Here is an 18227-nt window from a genome sequence, read left to right on the forward strand (position 1 = left end):
CTTTTATACTCAGAAAAGTTAGCTCCTTCGTAAACTTGATGACGTGCTTACGTCGAGGACGTACGTACGGTTTGTTTTAAAAGCCATCATGTGTACGTCAGACGTCATTGTTTACTCGCTCTGTTACAGGAAGTTTGACAGAGGTAGGTCTGTCACACTTGGAGAAAGACCTTTATAGAGTTTCCTCACACTACAACAGACAAAGGCGTTGCGGTTTCAGTTATGTGCAGTTCTTTTGAGTAGTTCAAGGAATTTAAGAAGCTCTGTTGTATGTAATGACTTCAGGGGACGGACGCGGAGGAGAAAAGCAAGATCATGCGGTCACGTCAGGTCCCGCGCTCTGATCCCGCTACATTTTAAAGTCATCTAGATATTTTGTAGTGTATTTACAAAAAAAGTGCTTATTTTCAGCAGAATGAGGTCTGCACGTAGCAGACATCTAATCTCGGCGATTAGAAATACATTTAAGGGAATAAGGACTGATTATTTAAGGTCCGACACGGAGTCCGTTCGGCTTTCGAGAGGTTCACGCATCTTGGTCAGAGGTATGTGTGCAGATACGTTTGGTTTTGCTGTTAGAAGAGATGCTTACGCCTAGGCTTGATATTTTGTATTCGTTGACTATTGATCAGTTCTCCATGATTTGCATATTCTCACTAATTGTTCCCTCTTGTCTTTGTTTCAGAGTTGAGCACCTCAGTTAAAACTCTACAGTATGACATGAAAAAATCAGACATAACCAAGTCTGGCAATAGGAAGTTATTCTTTGATACTCATGCAACGGTTCAGCTGCTTGAGAAAAACGGTACGATTTGTTGTCTGTGTTTCTGAAACGTCCTGGCTAAGTCCAATTCAGTAATTCATCGAAATGTTCTGCGTGTCCTTTCAGGTTTCATCACTCAGCAGGCCGAGGTCATTGTCAATATGATGGTAAATATCACAAATTCAAACATGGACATTATGTACGGTGACATGGCTACCAAAACGCAGCAGGTGAGATTTTTATCGTCCATGTTCTGATTGTTTGAGTGAACCATGACCTGTGGCTAAGACTCATTGATTTAGCTGACGTGAGGTGTTAGTTGGTATATTCAACCTTTGATATATCATTTGTAGTGTAAATGGCTGTCAGGCTTGTGGTGGGCAAACAATTACCAAAGTTGATTATGGTGTGATGTTTTTATTGTACACATTAAAATGACTTTGTTGTCTATACAACTTCCCTCATATCACAGCCCAGGTCAGAGAGGTCAGTTGCTCTACTTAACTAGTTTGATTTTACAGGAAATCATGCTCCAGAAAGTGATGTCTCATATTGCTGCTGTAAAAAAGGACATGATCATTCTGGAGAAGAGTGAGTTCTCAGAATTGCTAGCAGAGAATGAGGTGAGGTTGTGTTGTGTGCTCTATCATCATCATCATCATCGTCACCCACTCCACTGCTGTATTCAGTGTGGTTTGCACACGGCCGTTAAAGGTTAGGTTCAGTTTTTAAAGAGGTCTCGTGCTCATGAAGACTGCATTTCTTTGCTCAAACGTAGATGTATTTTTACAAATGTCATTTTTTAACTTATTTTTGGCTTTGCAAAGATGAATTTTCATTAACCCAGTCTTCAGTGTCACGTGATCCTTCAGAAATCATTCGGATATGATGATCGTATTATCAATGTTGAAAACAAGCATCTTTGCTGCAATTGTTCAGGATTCTTTGGTGTATATAAACTTTAAAATAACACCATTTATATGCATTTAACACGTTTTGAACAATTTAATGCATCCCTGCTCATTAAAATGATTAAAGAACAAAACACTACTTTTCAATTGTAATGCATATATTTAGAAGTCTTTCTTTCTGCAGCTTGTATATTATCTTGCTGAATTCAAATAAATATAATAGCTGTGAAATAAAATCTTGCCAATTGCTTTGAATTGACTTTTTAACAGCATTCACCTAATGATGTACTGTATCTTAATTCTTTTACAGAAAATCAAGATTGAGCTATCGCAGCTTAGAATACAACTCACTGTAAGTAGATTAAAAAAAATTATTTGTAAAGAGAAAAAGTTTTGCTTTGTTATTCAGAGTTTGTCAAAGAGGCATGCATAAGCCCTACACGTACATCTTTACTATGCGTGAAGTCATTGTAGTTTTTTATTTTGTTTTATGCCGCAGGATATGATAAACAAAAGGCGTGTAGATGCCATCTTGGATTTAAATGTGGAAAAAAGTCGTGTGAAGAAGTTGGTAAGTACAGTCTCTTTAGTCAAAAGATTTAGTCACTGAAGATTGAGAAACTTTAATTAAGATTTTTGCTCTCGACACAGACAGCCGACTTTAACAGGACGCTTATTGAGACCAGGAATGAACTGATGGAAATGGTGAGACACGCCAGTATTTAGGACAATAATGTCTTCTTGATTTTTTCATTTCTTCTTGTATGAAACTTTTTAAACTGTATTTTCTTTCTTAGCATTCTGAGCAGGATCGTCACTTGACACAGACTAACATGAAAATCGACACAGAAGTGGCGGGCCTCAAGACTATGCTGGAATCACATAAACTGGATACGATCAAATATCTGGCAGGTAAATTCTTTTTTATCTTATCTATATATATATATATATATATATATATATATATATATATATATATATATATATATGTGTTAATATTACTTGTTTGAACACTTAAGTAATTAAAATTGAAGTTTCAGGTTTTTTCAACCATTGGTGTCAGTAAATATATTTTACCCACAGCCACAGGATGTCATTAAAGAGCATTTATTTTTTGTCATTCTTCTAGGTTCAGTGTTCACGTGTCTCACAGTCATACTTGGGTTCTTTCGGATATGGATGTAAACATCAACAGACTTTGTTCTTCCTAAAAAAAAAACTTCACATCAGCCTTCTTTTATAAGGAGAACTGTGGTATTCATAAAGGTCCATTCCTGCAATATTGTATCAAGATCTGTTAAGAAGAATAAACCACTTTTACATACATAGTACCTACAAAATGCTACATCTTGCATTAGCTTATGATGTTTATACTCATTAAAACCAATGTCAACAGATGAATGAATACCAAGATAATACAGTACACAAATATGCCAAAGAAGCTGCAAGATATGTTACAAATCAACGGAAACACATAGGCAGTTCTTATTAATTTTGCATTTGTTTGTTTGCACCAGATAATGTCCCATTTTTAGGTGTGATGTAATGATGCCGTTTAAATACACTACTTATACAAATAATGTGACAATGAATAGTGCTGTTGTACTGAATATTGGCACAGCTACCTGTGACAAAGCTCTAACAAGCTGGTGTATGATGTACGTTGAAGTGCCTTGCGTTGTTTTGGTAAAAATTTAAGGAATATAGTACATGTATTTGTCAAATTGATTTCAATTCATGTTGAAAACTTGAGAGATGGGAACTAAACGCACAAGATGTACAAAAAAAAGTGTACAATATTTTAATTGTAATATGTTTCTGATTCATTGTAAGTCACAGTTATTCTGGTTAATAAAACATCTTGAATTATTGAGACGTTTATACACGTTTGTGAGGTTAAATGCATGAAGTTACAGTCTCTCCAGGACACTAGAGGGCAGAATGATGAAGACAGGTCAGAAGGGCTTGAACGATGAAGAAGAGCGTGCAGCGCTCCCTAAGCTCACGTGGAAACTAGTATGTACTGTGTTTCTGTGTTTTGGTATGTTCCATTTTGTTGTGGTTAATTATAAAATGTACTTTGCCTGCACGCATATTAACATTATATAGGAGATTAATTTATCCATCGGTCAGCTAATTTTAGCTGCTTGTATGTACCGACAGCAACTCCCGGCTGGATTCACAACATTTTTTGTCATGTGTTAAAATGATCCTGTTAACTGCAGTTAAAACTAATCTAGTCCTCAGACTAGAAAGACACAACAGTTGTTTCTTTTAATGAAAATGTGATTCACTTATATGAAAGCCTGTCAATATTCCGGAACTTTAATGTCAGCTCTGAGCCACTTTAATTGTTGGATAAAAGTGAAATATAAGATTGTGTGCTGTTGTGGGGCAGAATAATTGCTTTGGTATGTGAGATGTTTCCTGTAGTACTATGAAGAATGGATCACTGCTCATTGCTTGATTATAACACTGATTGTTTTTAGACCCAGAGTACTCCTGCCAGAAGATGACAGATGCCTTCAGTAGCAGCAGTGAGGCAGTTCTTCAGCGCACCGTCAGTGTGTCCTCCATCAGGACGGCCAGCCATGCTGGGAATCTGCTGCAGCTCTATCAGATAGCTGAGACCTGTCAATTTATCACTAGTAATCAATTCAAGAAGGCAAGACAACATCTTAAGAAGTCTTCTGTCTTGTTTACTCCGTCCAAGTGTCTAACTGATCTACTTAGGGCATCTGTTTTTATCACAGGTAGCCTTACAGTTTCCAGATGAACTCCTGCCTGATGCTGTCCGGGTCTCTGTCGAAATAGAGAAGGAAACACAAGCCAAGACATTCATTTTAGGAGATACGTCCTACGGCAGGTAAGAACTGTTTTAGTGTACATCATACTACATTTTCGTAGATGTCTTCATTCAGAGTGACTTAGGTTGTTTTGTGTGGCTGCACTACCAGAACTCAGCCTTCTGTTTATCTGATTGTTATTTTCAGCTGTTGTGTGGATGAGGTAGCAGCAGAACATGTGAGAGCAGACTGTATAGTGCATTATGGGCCGTCTTGCCTCAGCCCACACAGAAGACTACCCCTACTATATGTGTTTGGGAAGAGGCCCATTGATGTCCAGCAGTGTGCTGTAGCCTTTAAAGAGCTTTACCCTGACCACCAAAGTCATGTCATTGTACTGTATGATGTGACCTATTCACACGCTATAGGTAAGTGTTACTGTTAAAGGAATAGTTCACCCAAAAATGAATATTCTGTCATCATTTACTTACCCTTGAAGTTTCAAATCTGTATGAATTTCTTGGTTCACAAAGGAAGATGTTTTGAAGAAACTTTGTAACCAGGCTGTTTTGGGCCACCAATAATTTTTTTCCTACTACTAAGTCAATGGTGACCCAAAACAGCCTGGTTACAAACTACTCAAGGGTGAGTAAATGATTACATCATTTTCATTCTTGGGCGAACTCTTCTTTTAAGTCTATGGCAGGGGTTGTCAACCTTGGGCCTGGAGGGCTACTGTCCTGCAGAGTTTTGTTCCAACCTTGATCAAACTCACCTTGCTGTAACTTACTAGTAATACCGAACAGCTTGGTTAGCTGGTTCAGGTGTGTTTGATGAGGAATGGAGGACAGTTTGCAGGGCTGTGGCTCTCGAGGACCAGGGTTGAGAAAGCCTGGTCTATGGTAATATTTAATAATGTTACATTTTGTGAATGTGTACATGAACGTTTTTATATTTCATCTCTCTTCAGGTGATCTCAGGACACTTTTGCATGATATCTACCCCAATGTTGTGGTCTCCCTTCTAAAAACAGATCATTCTTGTGGTGCTGAGCTTATAGAAGACAGCTGTGTGGACATTGATCACAGAAATTCACAGGATAGAGACATTTTTAAATTTGGCAGAGAGTTTAGTGTGAAAGCAGGGCAGAGTGTCAATAATTACAGTATGTTTTACATTGGCCAGGAAGGCTTGACTCTTACAAACTTCATGATGACTTGGAACCAGTGTGCCTTCAGCTCATTCAATCCAGAAACACACACAGGACGAGTGGAATCGGTTCAGATCAACAAGGCACTGATGAAACGTTATTATGCCATCGAGCGGGCCAAAGATGCCGGGGTGGTGGGCATTTTGGTGGGCACCCTGGGTGTCTCTAACTATCTCACCATCATAGAGCAGCTAAAAGACATTATTCACAAAGCGGGCAAGAAGAGCTACATGTTTGCAATGGGAAAGATCAATGTTCCCAAGCTCGCTAACTTCTTAGAAATTGACGTTTACGTGTTAGTTGCCTGTCCTGAGAACTCACTGCTGAATTCGAGTGAATTCTACAGACCTGTGGTGACTCCCTTTGAGATGGAGTTGGCATGCAATAAGCACAGAGAGTGGACCGGAGAATACGTCACAGACTTCAGAGATTTACTGCCTGGTACGTCGTTTACTCATTTCAACAAATCATTCCACAGGCCCCTAAAAAGTGCTTTGATTTTGATATTGTCATTTTATATATTTATACTAAGAACCATACAAAATATGAAAATATGCCCATGTTCTAAGTATCTAATAGGAAACATATATTATAGGTGGACGCAGTCATGTGGGATTCCCTGAACGAGACCCGTCTGCCATTGAGGAAGAGACCACAGATGTCTCTCTAATCACTGGAGCTCTGCGAACATGTTCTACCACCTCACTGGAGATCATAAACGGCACATCAGAGTCTTCTTCACTCGTCCCGAGAAATCAGACTCTCACTGTGGCCAACACAAACACAGCAGGTATAGAGTCTGAGGCCATACTAAACTGTAGTTGCTGTAGTAAATTTCAAATTGGTGGCTTGAAATGGATAAATCTAATTCATGCAAATGTAGAATATAATCATGATCTTTTTGTTTTGCAGCATCATTTTTGTCTGGTCGTAGTTGGCAGGGATTGGAGCCCAAACTGGGGCAGACGCCAGTGGTAAAAGCTGTGGAAGGACGGAGAGGCATTGCCATCGCTTATGAGGAGGAGGGTGCGGGAAATAAAGACGCTTCAACACCTCTTCAAAATTCATAAGTCATTTATTATCGGATCATAAGAAATCATCAAAGAACTACTTTCACACTCACAGCATTTGAACTGCATTAATAAATTGAAAAGTATGTAACTGTCTGTTATAATACAGAATATCTTTGGTGACTTCCTTCTGCTACTGGTCAAAAATTAAGAAAGGTAATTTAATATTGTTAAATATGAGAATGTTACGTTGTTGTAAATTAGAAAGCAAACAAGAGAAATGTATATTGTGTCAAAAGTGATTCAACGTTGTCTTGTGTCTTTATATTCAAACAGAATAAAATAATTTTTCTGATTTAATCAAAAATGTGACTTCAGTATGTGGAAAGACTATTGTACAACCAAAATGGGATAATGAAGCAGCAAGCTCTGGCACGAGTTTGACTAAATTAATATCAAAAAGTCCCTAAAATACAGCCGGTTTCTCCCAAATGATCAAATGAACACATTGGTAACTGTTGGATGAACTGTTTATTCACAGCGCTAATCCCCATTAAATCCTTTAACAAAGGACGATGGGAATATGCCAATCTTCCCGTTGCATTGACCCTCAAGCCACTCATCATTTACTGAAAAGCAAACAAAAATCATTTCAAGATTGTCTTGATAGTTTTTACTGAATTTTATGCCCACATAAATAAATGACAAGTATCAGTTTTCTACCTTTGGAGAGAATGGTGATGACGTTTCCCTCTTTGAAATCCAGGTCTTCAGGGGTAGAAGAGTCATAGGAGTACAGAGCCACCACTTTCTCATGTGGCACACTTTTACCCTTTCAAACAGCAGTTTTGGGAAGTGCCAGAAAATACATTTTGTGGTTAGGCTACTGGTGAAGCTGGACAGCAGTATGTTTTGTTTTAATGACTTTTAAGTGTAGCATACAGTAAGCTGTATTATACTGTTATTTCAATCAAAGAGTCAGGCTCTGTTGTACGTTACCTCCATCACTGAACACCACAGCGTAAGACGGTTGTCCTTCACGCTATTCCACACAGCCTCCATTTCAGAGTCCTCAAGATTCACTCTTCCATCAACACCTTCCTTGGCATAACTAAAACGTACATTAAAACCTTTTTTAAACTCTCCAGAAATGTTTCGGTGCAGTGCTGTGAATATAATAATTGGCATAGTTACCATAACGTTAACGTTGATGCAGGCAGCTTAAGTTTAGAGCTTATCATCTGAAGAATGACTCCATATGATTGTCTATGTGCAATCCTGACTGCTATGGTGAACTGAAAGTGCACTTTCACAATGCAGCCTGAGAACTCCCTAATGCTGTTAGTCTGTGAACAATAAAGCAGAGTTTGAGAAATAATCTTATTAATAATAATCAATATGTTCATGATACCATAAACATAATGAGGCTGCATCTAATAGAAGCTGGCCTTTCAATACCTTATGTAAGCACTGTGTACTGTGTCATAACTATGTTAGCTGATATCCATTTACTGTTAATAAACTGTGATTATATCATGAGTATGTAGGGAATACTGAACCTCTGCCTTCACAGTCTTCATTGCTTCTGTACCCACTGGTCTGCTGGGCGGTGCTCTTCTTGGTGGAGCTGGTATATCATCATTTTCATTTAATGGTTCAATCTATAAGGTCAGGTATGACATTTCTTAATGTAGGACACAAAAATATAGTTAAAATGTTACAATTATCTAAAAATAAATCACTCGACTTACATGGTTTGCTTTATGTAACAAAATCATTTTATTGTAAGTGATAGAAAATGGGTTATCATGTTTGCTTACGCTACATCCGTGTTATAAAAATGATAAATGCCTGACTCGGAGGACTTTCCCAGGTGCACTTGAAGTCATCAAAAGCGCATAGTATGATAAGTATTCAATTTGTTACTGTGTTCCTGTTGTTGTTTGAAATACTTTAGAGAATATTTGTTCAATATACAGCTGCATTGTACCTGCATTGGTTTTGATGTCATTGTAATATCCAAGGGTTCGAGGAAGTTATAAGGTACAAGACCCCGCTGAAAATAAGCGAACAAAAAAAACAAAAAAACAGACAATAGAGGATTATTCTCTGTACTGTAAACATATGTTAATTGCATTAGTATCAGACAGTTGGTGTGTTTTATTGACAGTGAATGCCTGCACTCAGAAGTGTTGGAAGTGTTTTTTTTATTCTCATTGTACTTTATGATTTTAGCAAAAATATACCTTCTCATTGAAAATAACAGATGCCCAGTTGTCAGCTCCTTTCTGAAGAACAAAGACAATGTTGCCAGGCAACACAGCCAGCTCCTCTTTGGTCTCAGGGTAAAACTCATAGAGAACAGTGTGTGGCTCACCTTCAAATACCCTGATGATTATAACATTTACATTTATGTAAACTAAAGAGAACAAAACAATACAAAAACTCCATAAGTTGCAAACATATTTAAGCTTTAGATAGAAGTTAAGATGAATTAAATATTGTTTTCCATGTCCATGACCTTAAACGAACCTTAGTACTTCTGGGACATTTGGTGTAGATGGAACACTGTCAACCTAAGAATTCAAAAAAAGAAAGAAATGACCCGTGGTGATTAAATAACAGTTATGAGCATATACATTAAATGTGTATCTTACAATTAATAGTATGACTCAACTTAACAACTTACTTGAGGTTGAAGTGGGGCAAACCCAGAAAACTCATCTGAAGGTATAATAGAAGACACAACCTATGAACACAAACAAAACACTAATCTTTATCAGTTTGTCTGATTTACTGGCCAAATAGAAAATGGATATCTTGGATAGCACTGCACTGTACTGATGTGATAATAGGGATACCTTGGCTTTTCCAAGATAGTCTCTTTTCTCCAGCTCTGCCACATAGTGCTTATTGGGTTTGAACAGCAGCCCAGCTCGCATCTCCACCAAAGGAAAGAGCTTCTGCTTCTGAAAGAGGAAAGCACAGTGTTTTTCCATTTTAAAACAATGCATCAGGAAACCACTTTTTGTTTCTTTGTTTTGCACTATGCTCATTAATGTATTGAGTTAAAATTTGTTTTATTTGTTTATTCGCTGATTGTTTAAATGAGGGTATCCTAATTAATTTGTCATTGAACAAAGAATATCACAAGTAGAAGGATGATTAAAAGCCATCTGTCTTGTGAATTTTGTACCTCCTACAGCTTACACAACTTCCCAAAAAACCTACCCAGAAGCAGTGATTATGCAACACCTAACTTCACTAATTTCTAATTAGGAAAACGGTTACAAAAAACGATTTATATAAGATAATGTGCTTAGATTCTGTTGCCTCAGAAACTAACAATACTCAAAACAAACTTAAGATCTGGCTTTATATAAATGCAAAAACTGTCTGGTGCTTAAAACTGCAGGACTGATAACTATGTTATAACACTTTTAGCTGTTACATACCAGTATGGCATCCAGAGCATGGTCGATATGGCTAAACTTGGCGTCTGCCCTCAAACTTAGAGCAGTAAGAAGGTTTTCTTGAGCCTTGTCCCATTTTCCCAACTGAGCCTGCACTAGTGCTACGTTGTGCAGCACCTAAATTGCATATGACAAAAATAGCATATCAGAGAATAACACTGACATAAATCATCAAGTGGAAATAATCAGTCACTCACAGTGCGACTATTATGTATATTAGGTATACTATTAAGTATAAAACCAATGATAGTTAACAAAAACATATAAAAAAAAAAAAAAATTCTGTACACATAAAATGTCCCATCTCTAGTCTTACCTCACAAGCATACAGTTTGTATCTCAACCCAAGAGGTTTGTAATCTATTAGTTGATTTCCTCGTAACTGCTTAAATGCCTGCTGGAAATCCAGAAGAGACTCTTCAAACCTGAAGTTAAAATTATGAACGCTGTCAATATACAGATTATAAACAGTATCAATGTATTTCTTCTGAAGAGAAGGCATGTGGTGTTTTGTAGTTCCCTCTAAGAGTACGGCATACAATATTGTTTAATCGATGGCCTTACCTTTCTTTTTTGTAGAATGTTATTCCTCTCTGAAAAAAGGCCACGGCCAGATGCTCATCTTTGCCAATACTTCTGTCAAAAGCCTTCATGTAACAGAAATAAAATTCCCCATAAAGAGTGAAACCACTTTTACTTCCTTTTTTTTTTACAGACACTAGCTTTATTAAAAATAGAAAAAAACTAAATTAAATACCTTATTTAAACTGTTTTCTTAAGTAGCATAAAACACAAAATCTGTAATGTAACTCTACCTTTTCAGCTTCGTCTAACTCACTGTTGTTCAAATAAAGACAGCCAATGCTGAAGAAGATCTTAGAGCTTTTCTCCTCAATGTCAAGAAATATCCTGAGAGCAGTGGCTGGGTCTCTTTGCTCCACACAAGCCACGGCCTCATCCCACTGACGGAGAGTGCTTACGAATGACATACTCCCTCAGAATACTATCAGCAATGAGCAAGTGAACGCCGTTCTACTCTGATTTGAGCCCAGCAGAAGCAGTCTGAAACTTTTTCTTAGAGAACAAGCCCAGCCCATGCATGCTCTGACAGAGAGGAAGTGATCAAGTCATGTCATGTGTCCTCACTTGCTAGTGAAGTCAGTTCAGTTTTTTGGTGGCACAGGAGATGTTAAGCACATGTTCTGTCTTTCACAAAAGGAGTGTTGTTGTGTCGTGATTGTGCGTTTTAAAAAAACATGTATGGTGCCCTCATATATACCATGCTGCTAAACGACTGCCAAATTAATGTATTTACATGGCCCTTCAATGCCCCAAAAAAACAACAACCTTTCCTAAATACCATAGAGGAGGCATATACATCACTTTCTGATTAAGGGTAAGTATTTACCATAAGAGATATTTACATGGTATACAGCTACTGGGATGTCTTGGTTTCAGTTTCTTTTCATTAGTTTCCTAAATGTCTGTCTTTGATAGCTTGAATTTCGGGAATTGTCAGCATGCTATGATGTCCATAAGTACAGGACACTTTTGTGTTTGTGATATTTCAGTCTAGTTCAGAGAAGCGCACTATTATTTTTAATACTTTTTTGTATTACAGTCCTACCCACAATCAGAGGTTCAAAAAGAGATTTAGGAGTGATTCAAACATTTTAATTGTATTTACGTTATTTGTTGAATGTGACCCTGGACCACAAAACTAGTCTTAAATAGCGCGACTATATTTGTGGTAGCAATAACCAACAATACATTGAATCAAAATTACTTATGTTTACTTTAATGCAAAAAACATTAGTATATTAAGTAAAGATTATGTTCAATGAATAATAATTGACCCTTGTGACTTGTTCTGCGGTCCAGGGTCACAAATGACAATTCAATTAAAACACACGGTACAATCATTATGGCGCTGGTTGCCTGAGCAACCGCTGGAGCTACTGGGAAGAGGAAATAGCCACTCCAGCTCCGAGATCGCTACGGTTTGAGATTCATGGCATTTCCTGTCAGTGTAAATAGACAGTCGGCAGACATGGCTTCGCTTACAATCCACGACTGCCTTTGAGTAAACAAAAGGACATCCAACGAATCTTTCTCCATGAAAGAGCCATTCTTCGCTACAGATGCATGCGGCGGTGGGTTAACGTGCTGATGTTAGCAAGCTAACATGGACCTTGGATCAATGCTGTACAACAGTTTGAAAGATGTGACATGGAGTACGACGACACTGCCCTTGGATAGACTTGTTAGTGCCTACAGACTACCGCAGATTGTGAAGTTGGACAGCGGTAAGGTTTGTCCAGAGTTGTGCTGATGTTGTGTTGTTATTGTGTGAGGCGGCAGCAGCAGCTGCGCGTGGGCGGTCGCGCTCCTGCGGAATTCCAATAATTAGCCGCTTCGCGCGCTAAGCTAACGCGAGCCTCCACTCTCTGAACACATTGAGCCGGATACCTGCACAGAAGGCTTCACTCACTTAACTTACACGGTCGACACTAGGAGTGATGCGTTTTGTGGCGGTCGGACGAAGTTACAGACCAAACAGCCAAACAAAACGCGAAAAAAGAGAAGCATAGGTGTTAGCAGGCTAACGCAAATTAGCCAGAGGCCAGAGAGTTAAATAACAAATTCCAGACAGTCAAAACATCGGCCTGATAATATTTAATGTGTATCATTATTACAAACCAGTTTTCGCCCCCACCAACTAGACGACAACCTCCGCAACCCCTTAAATTTAAAACTTTCGATAGTAACTCATACAAGTACATGGATATTTACAGTTTGTCGAGGGGCTCTTTATACTCTATCAATTATATTCCTAAATCAGTAATATTGTCTGAGAGCTTAACAGACTTGTTTGTTATTCGCTGCTTTATTATAAAGTGATTGAAGAGCAAGCTCTAAGTGTGTGAGCCGAGCTCTGTGCATAAAGATGGAGGAAGTCATAATGTCAGGGGAACTAGATCATTATCATTATGGGAACTGGGGCACTATCATTAGACTCTCTAACTGAACCCTTATGAGCACGCACTGGGTACAACAGTTAAAGGGCACACAAAACCTCTCATATTAGTGTATGTGAGTGCTCTACTTAAAATACTGTATTTTGTCAGCATGTAAATTTATGTCCATCACGTTTTTTGTTTCAAATCTGTTTTATTGTAGACTGTTAGTTATATCCCAAAGCACCATTTACTGTATAGATGGTGATGTTGTTGTCTTGCACTATTGTATTATTTTCATATATCCTTACAAAAGCACCCACTATTAAGGTTACTGTTCCATACTGATGTGATACTGTTTTGCCTCAGGGGAGTCGGTGGAAGGACTGAGAGAAAATGACTACCTCTTGATTCATTCATGTCGGCAATGGACAACAATTACCGCCCATAGCCTAGAGGAGGGCCATTATGTCATCGGACCGAAAATCGAGATCCCTGTCCATTATGAGGGTAAGGCCACTGAGTTGTTGCATGTACTGTACCTAGAAACATTTCCAACACTTGATTTATTTTCAAAAAAGAAGGCAGAAGAAAGAAGCCACTCTGCTAGGATTCACAGATTAAAAAAAAAAAAAAAAAAAAAAAAAAAAATATATATATATATATATATATATATATATATATATATATATATATATATATATATATATATATATATATTAAAACTCAAAGAAAATCTTTGAAAGCTCAAAGATCTGTGCTGCTGTATTCCCATCTGCTTTTAGGTTGGAGTTCATTAGCTAAATGGTCTCTTCATATTGACATTCCTCTGGCTATAGAGTCCAGTGTGCCACTTAAGGAAAAAATAACTTCCTTTGAATTCATGTGCTGCTTTTACTGTTGCAGCATTTTAGACATTTAGGCAAAATGTTATTTTATTTGTTCAACATTACCAAATTGAAAAAAAAACCCCATACATTTCTTTCTTTCCTTTGCACTGATTTGGCGGAATAACATATACATATATAATATTTAATTTATATTTTATATTAAGTATTGTGTGTGTGTGTGTGTGTGTGTGTGTGTGTATATATATATATATATATATATATATATATATATATATAATGAAAGCATGACAACTACTCTGCTTGTTGTTTGTTACAGGCCAGTTTAAGCTGCTGGAGCAGGACAGGGACATTAAGGAGCCGGTGCAGTACTTCAACAGTGTGGAGGAGGTGGCCAAAGCATTCCCTGAGCGAGTTTATGTCATGGAGGAAATATCCTTCAATGTCAAGGTCTGGTTTTGTGCTTGCAGATTTAGACCTCCTGCACTAATTTATCTTATCGCCATAATCTAATATGCCTTTATCAGAGTGGCTCTCAGGCATTGTGTTTGTAATGTGAAATACCTATTCAACATTCTTTGACCCAATTTCAATATTTGTACCAGTCAAAGGTCTTCTGTTAGACTAGCATTAGCTAGACCAGTGTTTCCCAATCCTGTTCCTGGAGGCACACCAACAGTGCACATTTTGGATATCTCCCTTATCTAACCAATACATTTCTGGTCCTAGAGTCTCTACTAAAAAGTTGATTCATGTGTGTTTGATTAGGGAAAATTTGGAAAATGTTTAGCGTTAGCGTGCCTCTAGGAATAGGGTTGGGAAACACTGAGTTAGACTACTTTTTTATTTGATCTGTTCAAATTGCTGTTGTCTTTCTCCCAGATGGCCTCAGGAGAATCCAACGAGGACACGGAAGTGTACAACATCACGCTGAGCACTGGGGATGAGCTGACACTAATGGGCCAGGCTGAGATCCTCTATGCCAAAACATCGCGAGAAAAGTCACGCTTCAACACGATCTTCAAACGCATTGGCAAGCTCAACTCCATCAGTAAACTTGGCCGCGGAAAGATGCCCTGTCTTATCTGCATGAATCACCGCACCAATGAGAGCATCAGCCTGCCTTTCCAGTGTCGCGGTCGCTTCAGTACCTGCTCCCCGCTGGAGCTACAAATGCAGGAAGGAGAACACACTATTCGCACAATTGTGGAGAAGACTAGGTTACCTGTGAATGTCATGGTGCCCAGCAGCCCGCCACGTAATCCGCATGACCTCCATTTGATCCGCGAAGGCCACCGATACAAGCTGGTCAACATCCAGACCAAGACAGTGGTGGTGTGTTGTGCGTTACGTTCAAACAAAATACTGCCAGTGCACTTCCCCTTGCACGTGTCCACAGCACTGCCACGTTTACTGGTGCCTGAAGGGCTGCTTCAAGGAGAAGCCTGGCTGGAGACTGTGGTCCACCGCTGGTTTGCTTACTGCCAGGAGCAGTTCGACATTGACGACTACTCCAGGGCGGTCCGTGACGTGCGGGTGGATTGGATTGAGGATGGCAAGAGCCCAAAAAAAAGTAGCGCAGGTGGAACAGGAAGTGGGAGCGCCATCTGCAACAGCAGCGGAAGCAATGGCTGCCCCTCTCACGTGCATTTGCCAAGTTCTTTAAGCTCAGCCCGAGACGAGCTCACGCAGTCATTTCATCGCCTGTCTGTCTGCGTTTACGGAAACAATCTGCATGGGAACAGCGAGGTGAATCTTCAGGGCTGCGTTAGCTTATGTGGAGATTGTGTGCCAGCAGAAGTTCCGGATGCAGATTATCTATTCCCCGAGCTGCAGGAGAGTTCTTCTGGCTCCTTGAAACCAGATGTGCCGTATGAGGAGCTTTGGTTGGATCATGTTAAGAACCCTGGATCTGTGCTAGACCACACTGAGGGGGTCCGAAATTCGACCGTCTCTGGCTGCACGACTGTACTGCCATACCCCACAGCAGGTCCCACAACCGCCCTGCTTGGTGCAGATGTCAATCTACCTCCACCTCCGGTGCCTCCAAAGTCTGAAGCTGTGAGTTCATTTATACTTGATTAACCTTAAATGTTTCTATTTGTTTCAAATAGTCACTATTAAGTTAACTAGTAAGCAAGCATTTTATTGTAATGGATTTTCACAAAAGAAAAATCTATTTCAAATACCTGTTCATCAATGAAGCCTGAAAGAAAAGCATAAGTCTTTTTAGCATTGATGTTTCTTGCACACCAAATCAGCATATTTAAATGATGTAAAATTTCTGCCAAACTATTGCAAAATGTGATTGAATTGTTCTTTTGGTTGTCGAAAGGGTTAACAAAATAAATATTAATCAGTGAAATCAAAGTGATTTTTAAAAGTCCCTATTTAGTAAAACATAAACAATTGTAAAAACCACTGCCCTAGTGGGAAGTCTGAATATTTAGTTGAAATTTAAGCATTTGTAGACATCTTTATTCATTGTCCTATCCTGTCCTGTCCAACCCCATGATTTTAAGACTTTCCACTCAGACAAGGCAAAGTTTATTCTGTGCCTACATAGTGACTTATTTGTGTACTCTGTTAGTCAATCACACAGGTCTAATTATTTTCCAAGTTGAAACAAAGGTTACATTTCATATGTTTTCAAGGTCTGCTTGATAAATCACACAGCCCATCTCAAAAGATTTGTATCTGTGTTCATTCACTCCTCCAATAATGTAATTGTAATATTCACATTTCTAGAGCCATTCAGGGTTTTTTTTTTTCCATTTCTCGTTACCTACACAGGTGAAGGAAGAGTGCCGGTTGTTGAATGCTCCTCCGATTCCACCACGAAGCTCCAAGCAGGCAGGCTCAAGCAGTGCCACAGTGCCATACCCTCCTGCCAAGCCACGTCAGACAGACACACGCTCCCCAAGCCCAACACTATCCTATTACTCATCTGGCTTACACAACATGTGAGTTATGCCCTGTTTTGATTTACAAAATGGACATAAGTTTTATATGAACTGCACTACTTATGACTGAACGATCCTCTTCTCCCTTCCCTCTTCTCCATCTCTCAATAGAGGTGGAGAGGGTGAGTCTCCGAGTGAATCTGATGATCAGAACCAAGCATGTTACCCTTGCAACTGGACCAGACCAGAAGACAGTGAAGGCTCCAAGCCTCTCCCTTGCCTCAGTGCTTCGGTCGATGCCTCTTTCTCCCGCCTTTCCTGGCCAAACGATTTCTGTGGTGCAGACTCGTATAAAGGTGAGGACTTTCCATCACTCCACTGCCGGAGTTACTCTAGTTATCCTCGGAAGAGGACCCCTGGTACTCCTAAGGCTTGTCCCTCAGGTTTGTTAGACTTCAGCAGGCGAGTGAATGGTGAGGGGGGTGCTGCGGCCTCCAAGGCTCAACAGAGTTCCCAGTCCTGCAGCAAATCCACCAGCTACACCATGGAAATGTGCAGAGACAAATCAGAGGAATGTAACACTAAGCAAAACCAGTCCTGCCCTATCTTGCCTCCAAGAACCCCTAAATGTAACGATACAAAGAAAGAAACGGATAGCGCTACTACGGCCACAGCTGATGCGGACGCCCTGGAACTTGAGTCCAAAAGCTGCTCGCTCGATCGACCGCATCACAGCACTACAGATGTGTTCTCAATTTCGTATCCTGTAGCTACAGCATCTTGGCAGCCACCGAGCAATCTATCAGGTATCTCTATTGAGGAGGTTTCTAAGTCACTCCGGTTCATCGGTATGTCAGATGATGTTGTCTCTTTGTTTGTGCAAGAAAAAATTGATGGAAATTTGCTCCTACAGCTAACGGAGGAGATTCTGTCAGAAGACTTTAAGCTAAGCAAACTTCAAGTGAAGAAACTCATGCAGTTTATTAATGGCTGGAGGCCCAAAATGTAAGGCTGAACAAGCAAGCCAACATAGAGCAAACACATGCAATGTGCTGCAGTGATGCAGCCGCAAATATTGGCCTTCAGTATTGCGTTAAACAGTTTTGTATCTCAATGCTATGCACAGTCTTGTAATGATTTTAATAGCCATTTTGTTTAATATATACATGTATATAAATATATTAATTGCTTTGTGTATTAACCTGTACCCATCTCTATGTAATCTCTCTGACCTTACGGTACCTGCACAACAGACTTTATTTGCTCAAACCCAAAGCCTTTGAAAAACCTGAAGATATTTTGACCCAATCCAACTGTGGCCTACGTTTCTTTGGTTGTTGATCAATAAAGACGATTTACTTGATTA

At 39.2% G+C, this 18227-nt stretch overlaps 4 protein-coding genes across 6 annotated transcripts; 3 read left to right on the forward strand and 1 right to left on the reverse strand.

The window, feature by feature from the left end:
- The first annotated feature begins 107 nt into the window (after positions 1-107).
- Positions 108-3545, forward strand: mcur1 (mitochondrial calcium uniporter regulator 1). The gene is made up of 9 exons (XM_043244590.1): positions 108-545; positions 686-805; positions 890-993; positions 1285-1386; positions 1985-2026; positions 2174-2245; positions 2326-2379; positions 2472-2586; positions 2804-3545. Exons 1-9 carry the CDS (start codon positions 416-418, stop codon positions 2857-2859), a joined length of 795 nt encoding a protein of 264 aa, XP_043100525.1. The 5' UTR covers positions 108-415; the 3' UTR covers positions 2860-3545.
- Positions 3546-3568: 23 nt separating this feature from the next.
- Positions 3569-7047, forward strand: dph2 (diphthamide biosynthesis 2). Of its 3 annotated transcripts, none has more exons than XM_043244587.1 (7): positions 3569-3690; positions 4164-4339; positions 4428-4540; positions 4668-4888; positions 5431-6111; positions 6266-6460; positions 6583-7047. In XM_043244587.1, exons 2-7 carry the CDS (start codon positions 4187-4189, stop codon positions 6738-6740), a joined length of 1521 nt encoding a protein of 506 aa, XP_043100522.1. In that variant the 5' UTR covers positions 3569-3690; positions 4164-4186; the 3' UTR covers positions 6741-7047. The 3 variants fall into 3 exon arrangements, with proteins under 3 accessions (XP_043100522.1, XP_043100521.1, XP_043100523.1); XM_043244586.1 differs by having other exon boundaries at positions 3616-3715; XM_043244588.1 differs by lacking the exon at positions 3569-3690 and adding an exon at positions 3731-4085.
- Positions 6727-11211, reverse strand: ncf2 (neutrophil cytosolic factor 2). The gene is made up of 14 exons (XM_043244589.1): positions 10969-11211; positions 10718-10800; positions 10470-10578; positions 10136-10270; positions 9542-9649; positions 9370-9429; positions 9213-9256; positions 8927-9068; positions 8671-8736; positions 8240-8341; positions 7875-8026; positions 7680-7791; positions 7404-7512; positions 6727-7309 (listed from the first exon to the last, which is right to left on the reverse strand). Exons 1-14 carry the CDS (start codon positions 11140-11142, stop codon positions 7224-7226), a joined length of 1482 nt encoding a protein of 493 aa, XP_043100524.1. The 5' UTR covers positions 11143-11211; the 3' UTR covers positions 6727-7223.
- An 891-nt stretch (positions 11212-12102) lies between these two features.
- garem (GRB2 associated, regulator of MAPK1) lies at positions 12103-18224 on the forward strand. The gene is made up of 6 exons (XM_043244162.1): positions 12103-12459; positions 13480-13620; positions 14278-14408; positions 14841-16019; positions 16752-16921; positions 17033-18224. Exons 1-6 carry the CDS (start codon positions 12339-12341, stop codon positions 17868-17870), a joined length of 2580 nt encoding a protein of 859 aa, XP_043100097.1. The 5' UTR covers positions 12103-12338; the 3' UTR covers positions 17871-18224.
- The last annotated feature ends 3 nt before the right edge of the window (positions 18225-18227 follow it).

This window comes from Puntigrus tetrazona, chromosome 7 (assembly GCF_018831695.1).
Source record: "Puntigrus tetrazona isolate hp1 chromosome 7, ASM1883169v1, whole genome shotgun sequence".
Taxonomy (NCBI): Eukaryota; Metazoa; Chordata; class Actinopteri; order Cypriniformes; family Cyprinidae; genus Puntigrus; species Puntigrus tetrazona.

Bases quoted from the DNA above. Each gene is read 5' to 3' on its own strand.
- mcur1 (XM_043244590.1), top strand. From the start codon at position 416: ATGAGGTCTGCACGTAGCAGACATCTAATCTCGGCGATTAGAAATACA. The intron at 2,027-2,173 runs GTAAGTAGATTA...TTTATGCCGCAG, and splicing joins AGCTTAGAATACAACTCACT to GATATGATAAACAAAAGGCG. The intron at 2,246-2,325 runs GTAAGTACAGTC...CTCTCGACACAG, and splicing joins AAAGTCGTGTGAAGAAGTTG to ACAGCCGACTTTAACAGGAC.
- dph2 (XM_043244586.1), top strand. From the start codon at position 3,616: ATGATGAAGACAGGTCAGAAGGGCTTGAACGATGAAGAAGAGCGTGCA. The intron at 3,716-4,163 runs GTATGTTCCATT...GATTGTTTTTAG, and splicing joins TACTGTGTTTCTGTGTTTTG to ACCCAGAGTACTCCTGCCAG. The intron at 4,340-4,427 runs GCAAGACAACAT...TTTTTATCACAG, and splicing joins CTAGTAATCAATTCAAGAAG to GTAGCCTTACAGTTTCCAGA.
- ncf2 (XM_043244589.1), bottom strand. From the start codon at position 11,142: ATGTCATTCGTAAGCACTCTCCGTCAGTGGGATGAGGCCGTGGCTTGT. The intron at 9,257-9,369 runs GTAAGTTGTTAA...TTGAATTCTTAG, and splicing joins TTGCCCCACTTCAACCTCAA to GTTGACAGTGTTCCATCTAC. The intron at 7,513-7,679 runs GTAACGTACAAC...GCTGTTTGAAAG, and splicing joins TGTGGTGTTCAGTGATGGAG to GGTAAAAGTGTGCCACATGA.
- garem (XM_043244162.1), top strand. From the start codon at position 12,339: ATGGACCTTGGATCAATGCTGTACAACAGTTTGAAAGATGTGACATGG. The intron at 13,621-14,277 runs GTAAGGCCACTG...TGTTTGTTACAG, and splicing joins GATCCCTGTCCATTATGAGG to GCCAGTTTAAGCTGCTGGAG. The intron at 14,409-14,840 runs GTCTGGTTTTGT...TCTTTCTCCCAG, and splicing joins AAATATCCTTCAATGTCAAG to ATGGCCTCAGGAGAATCCAA.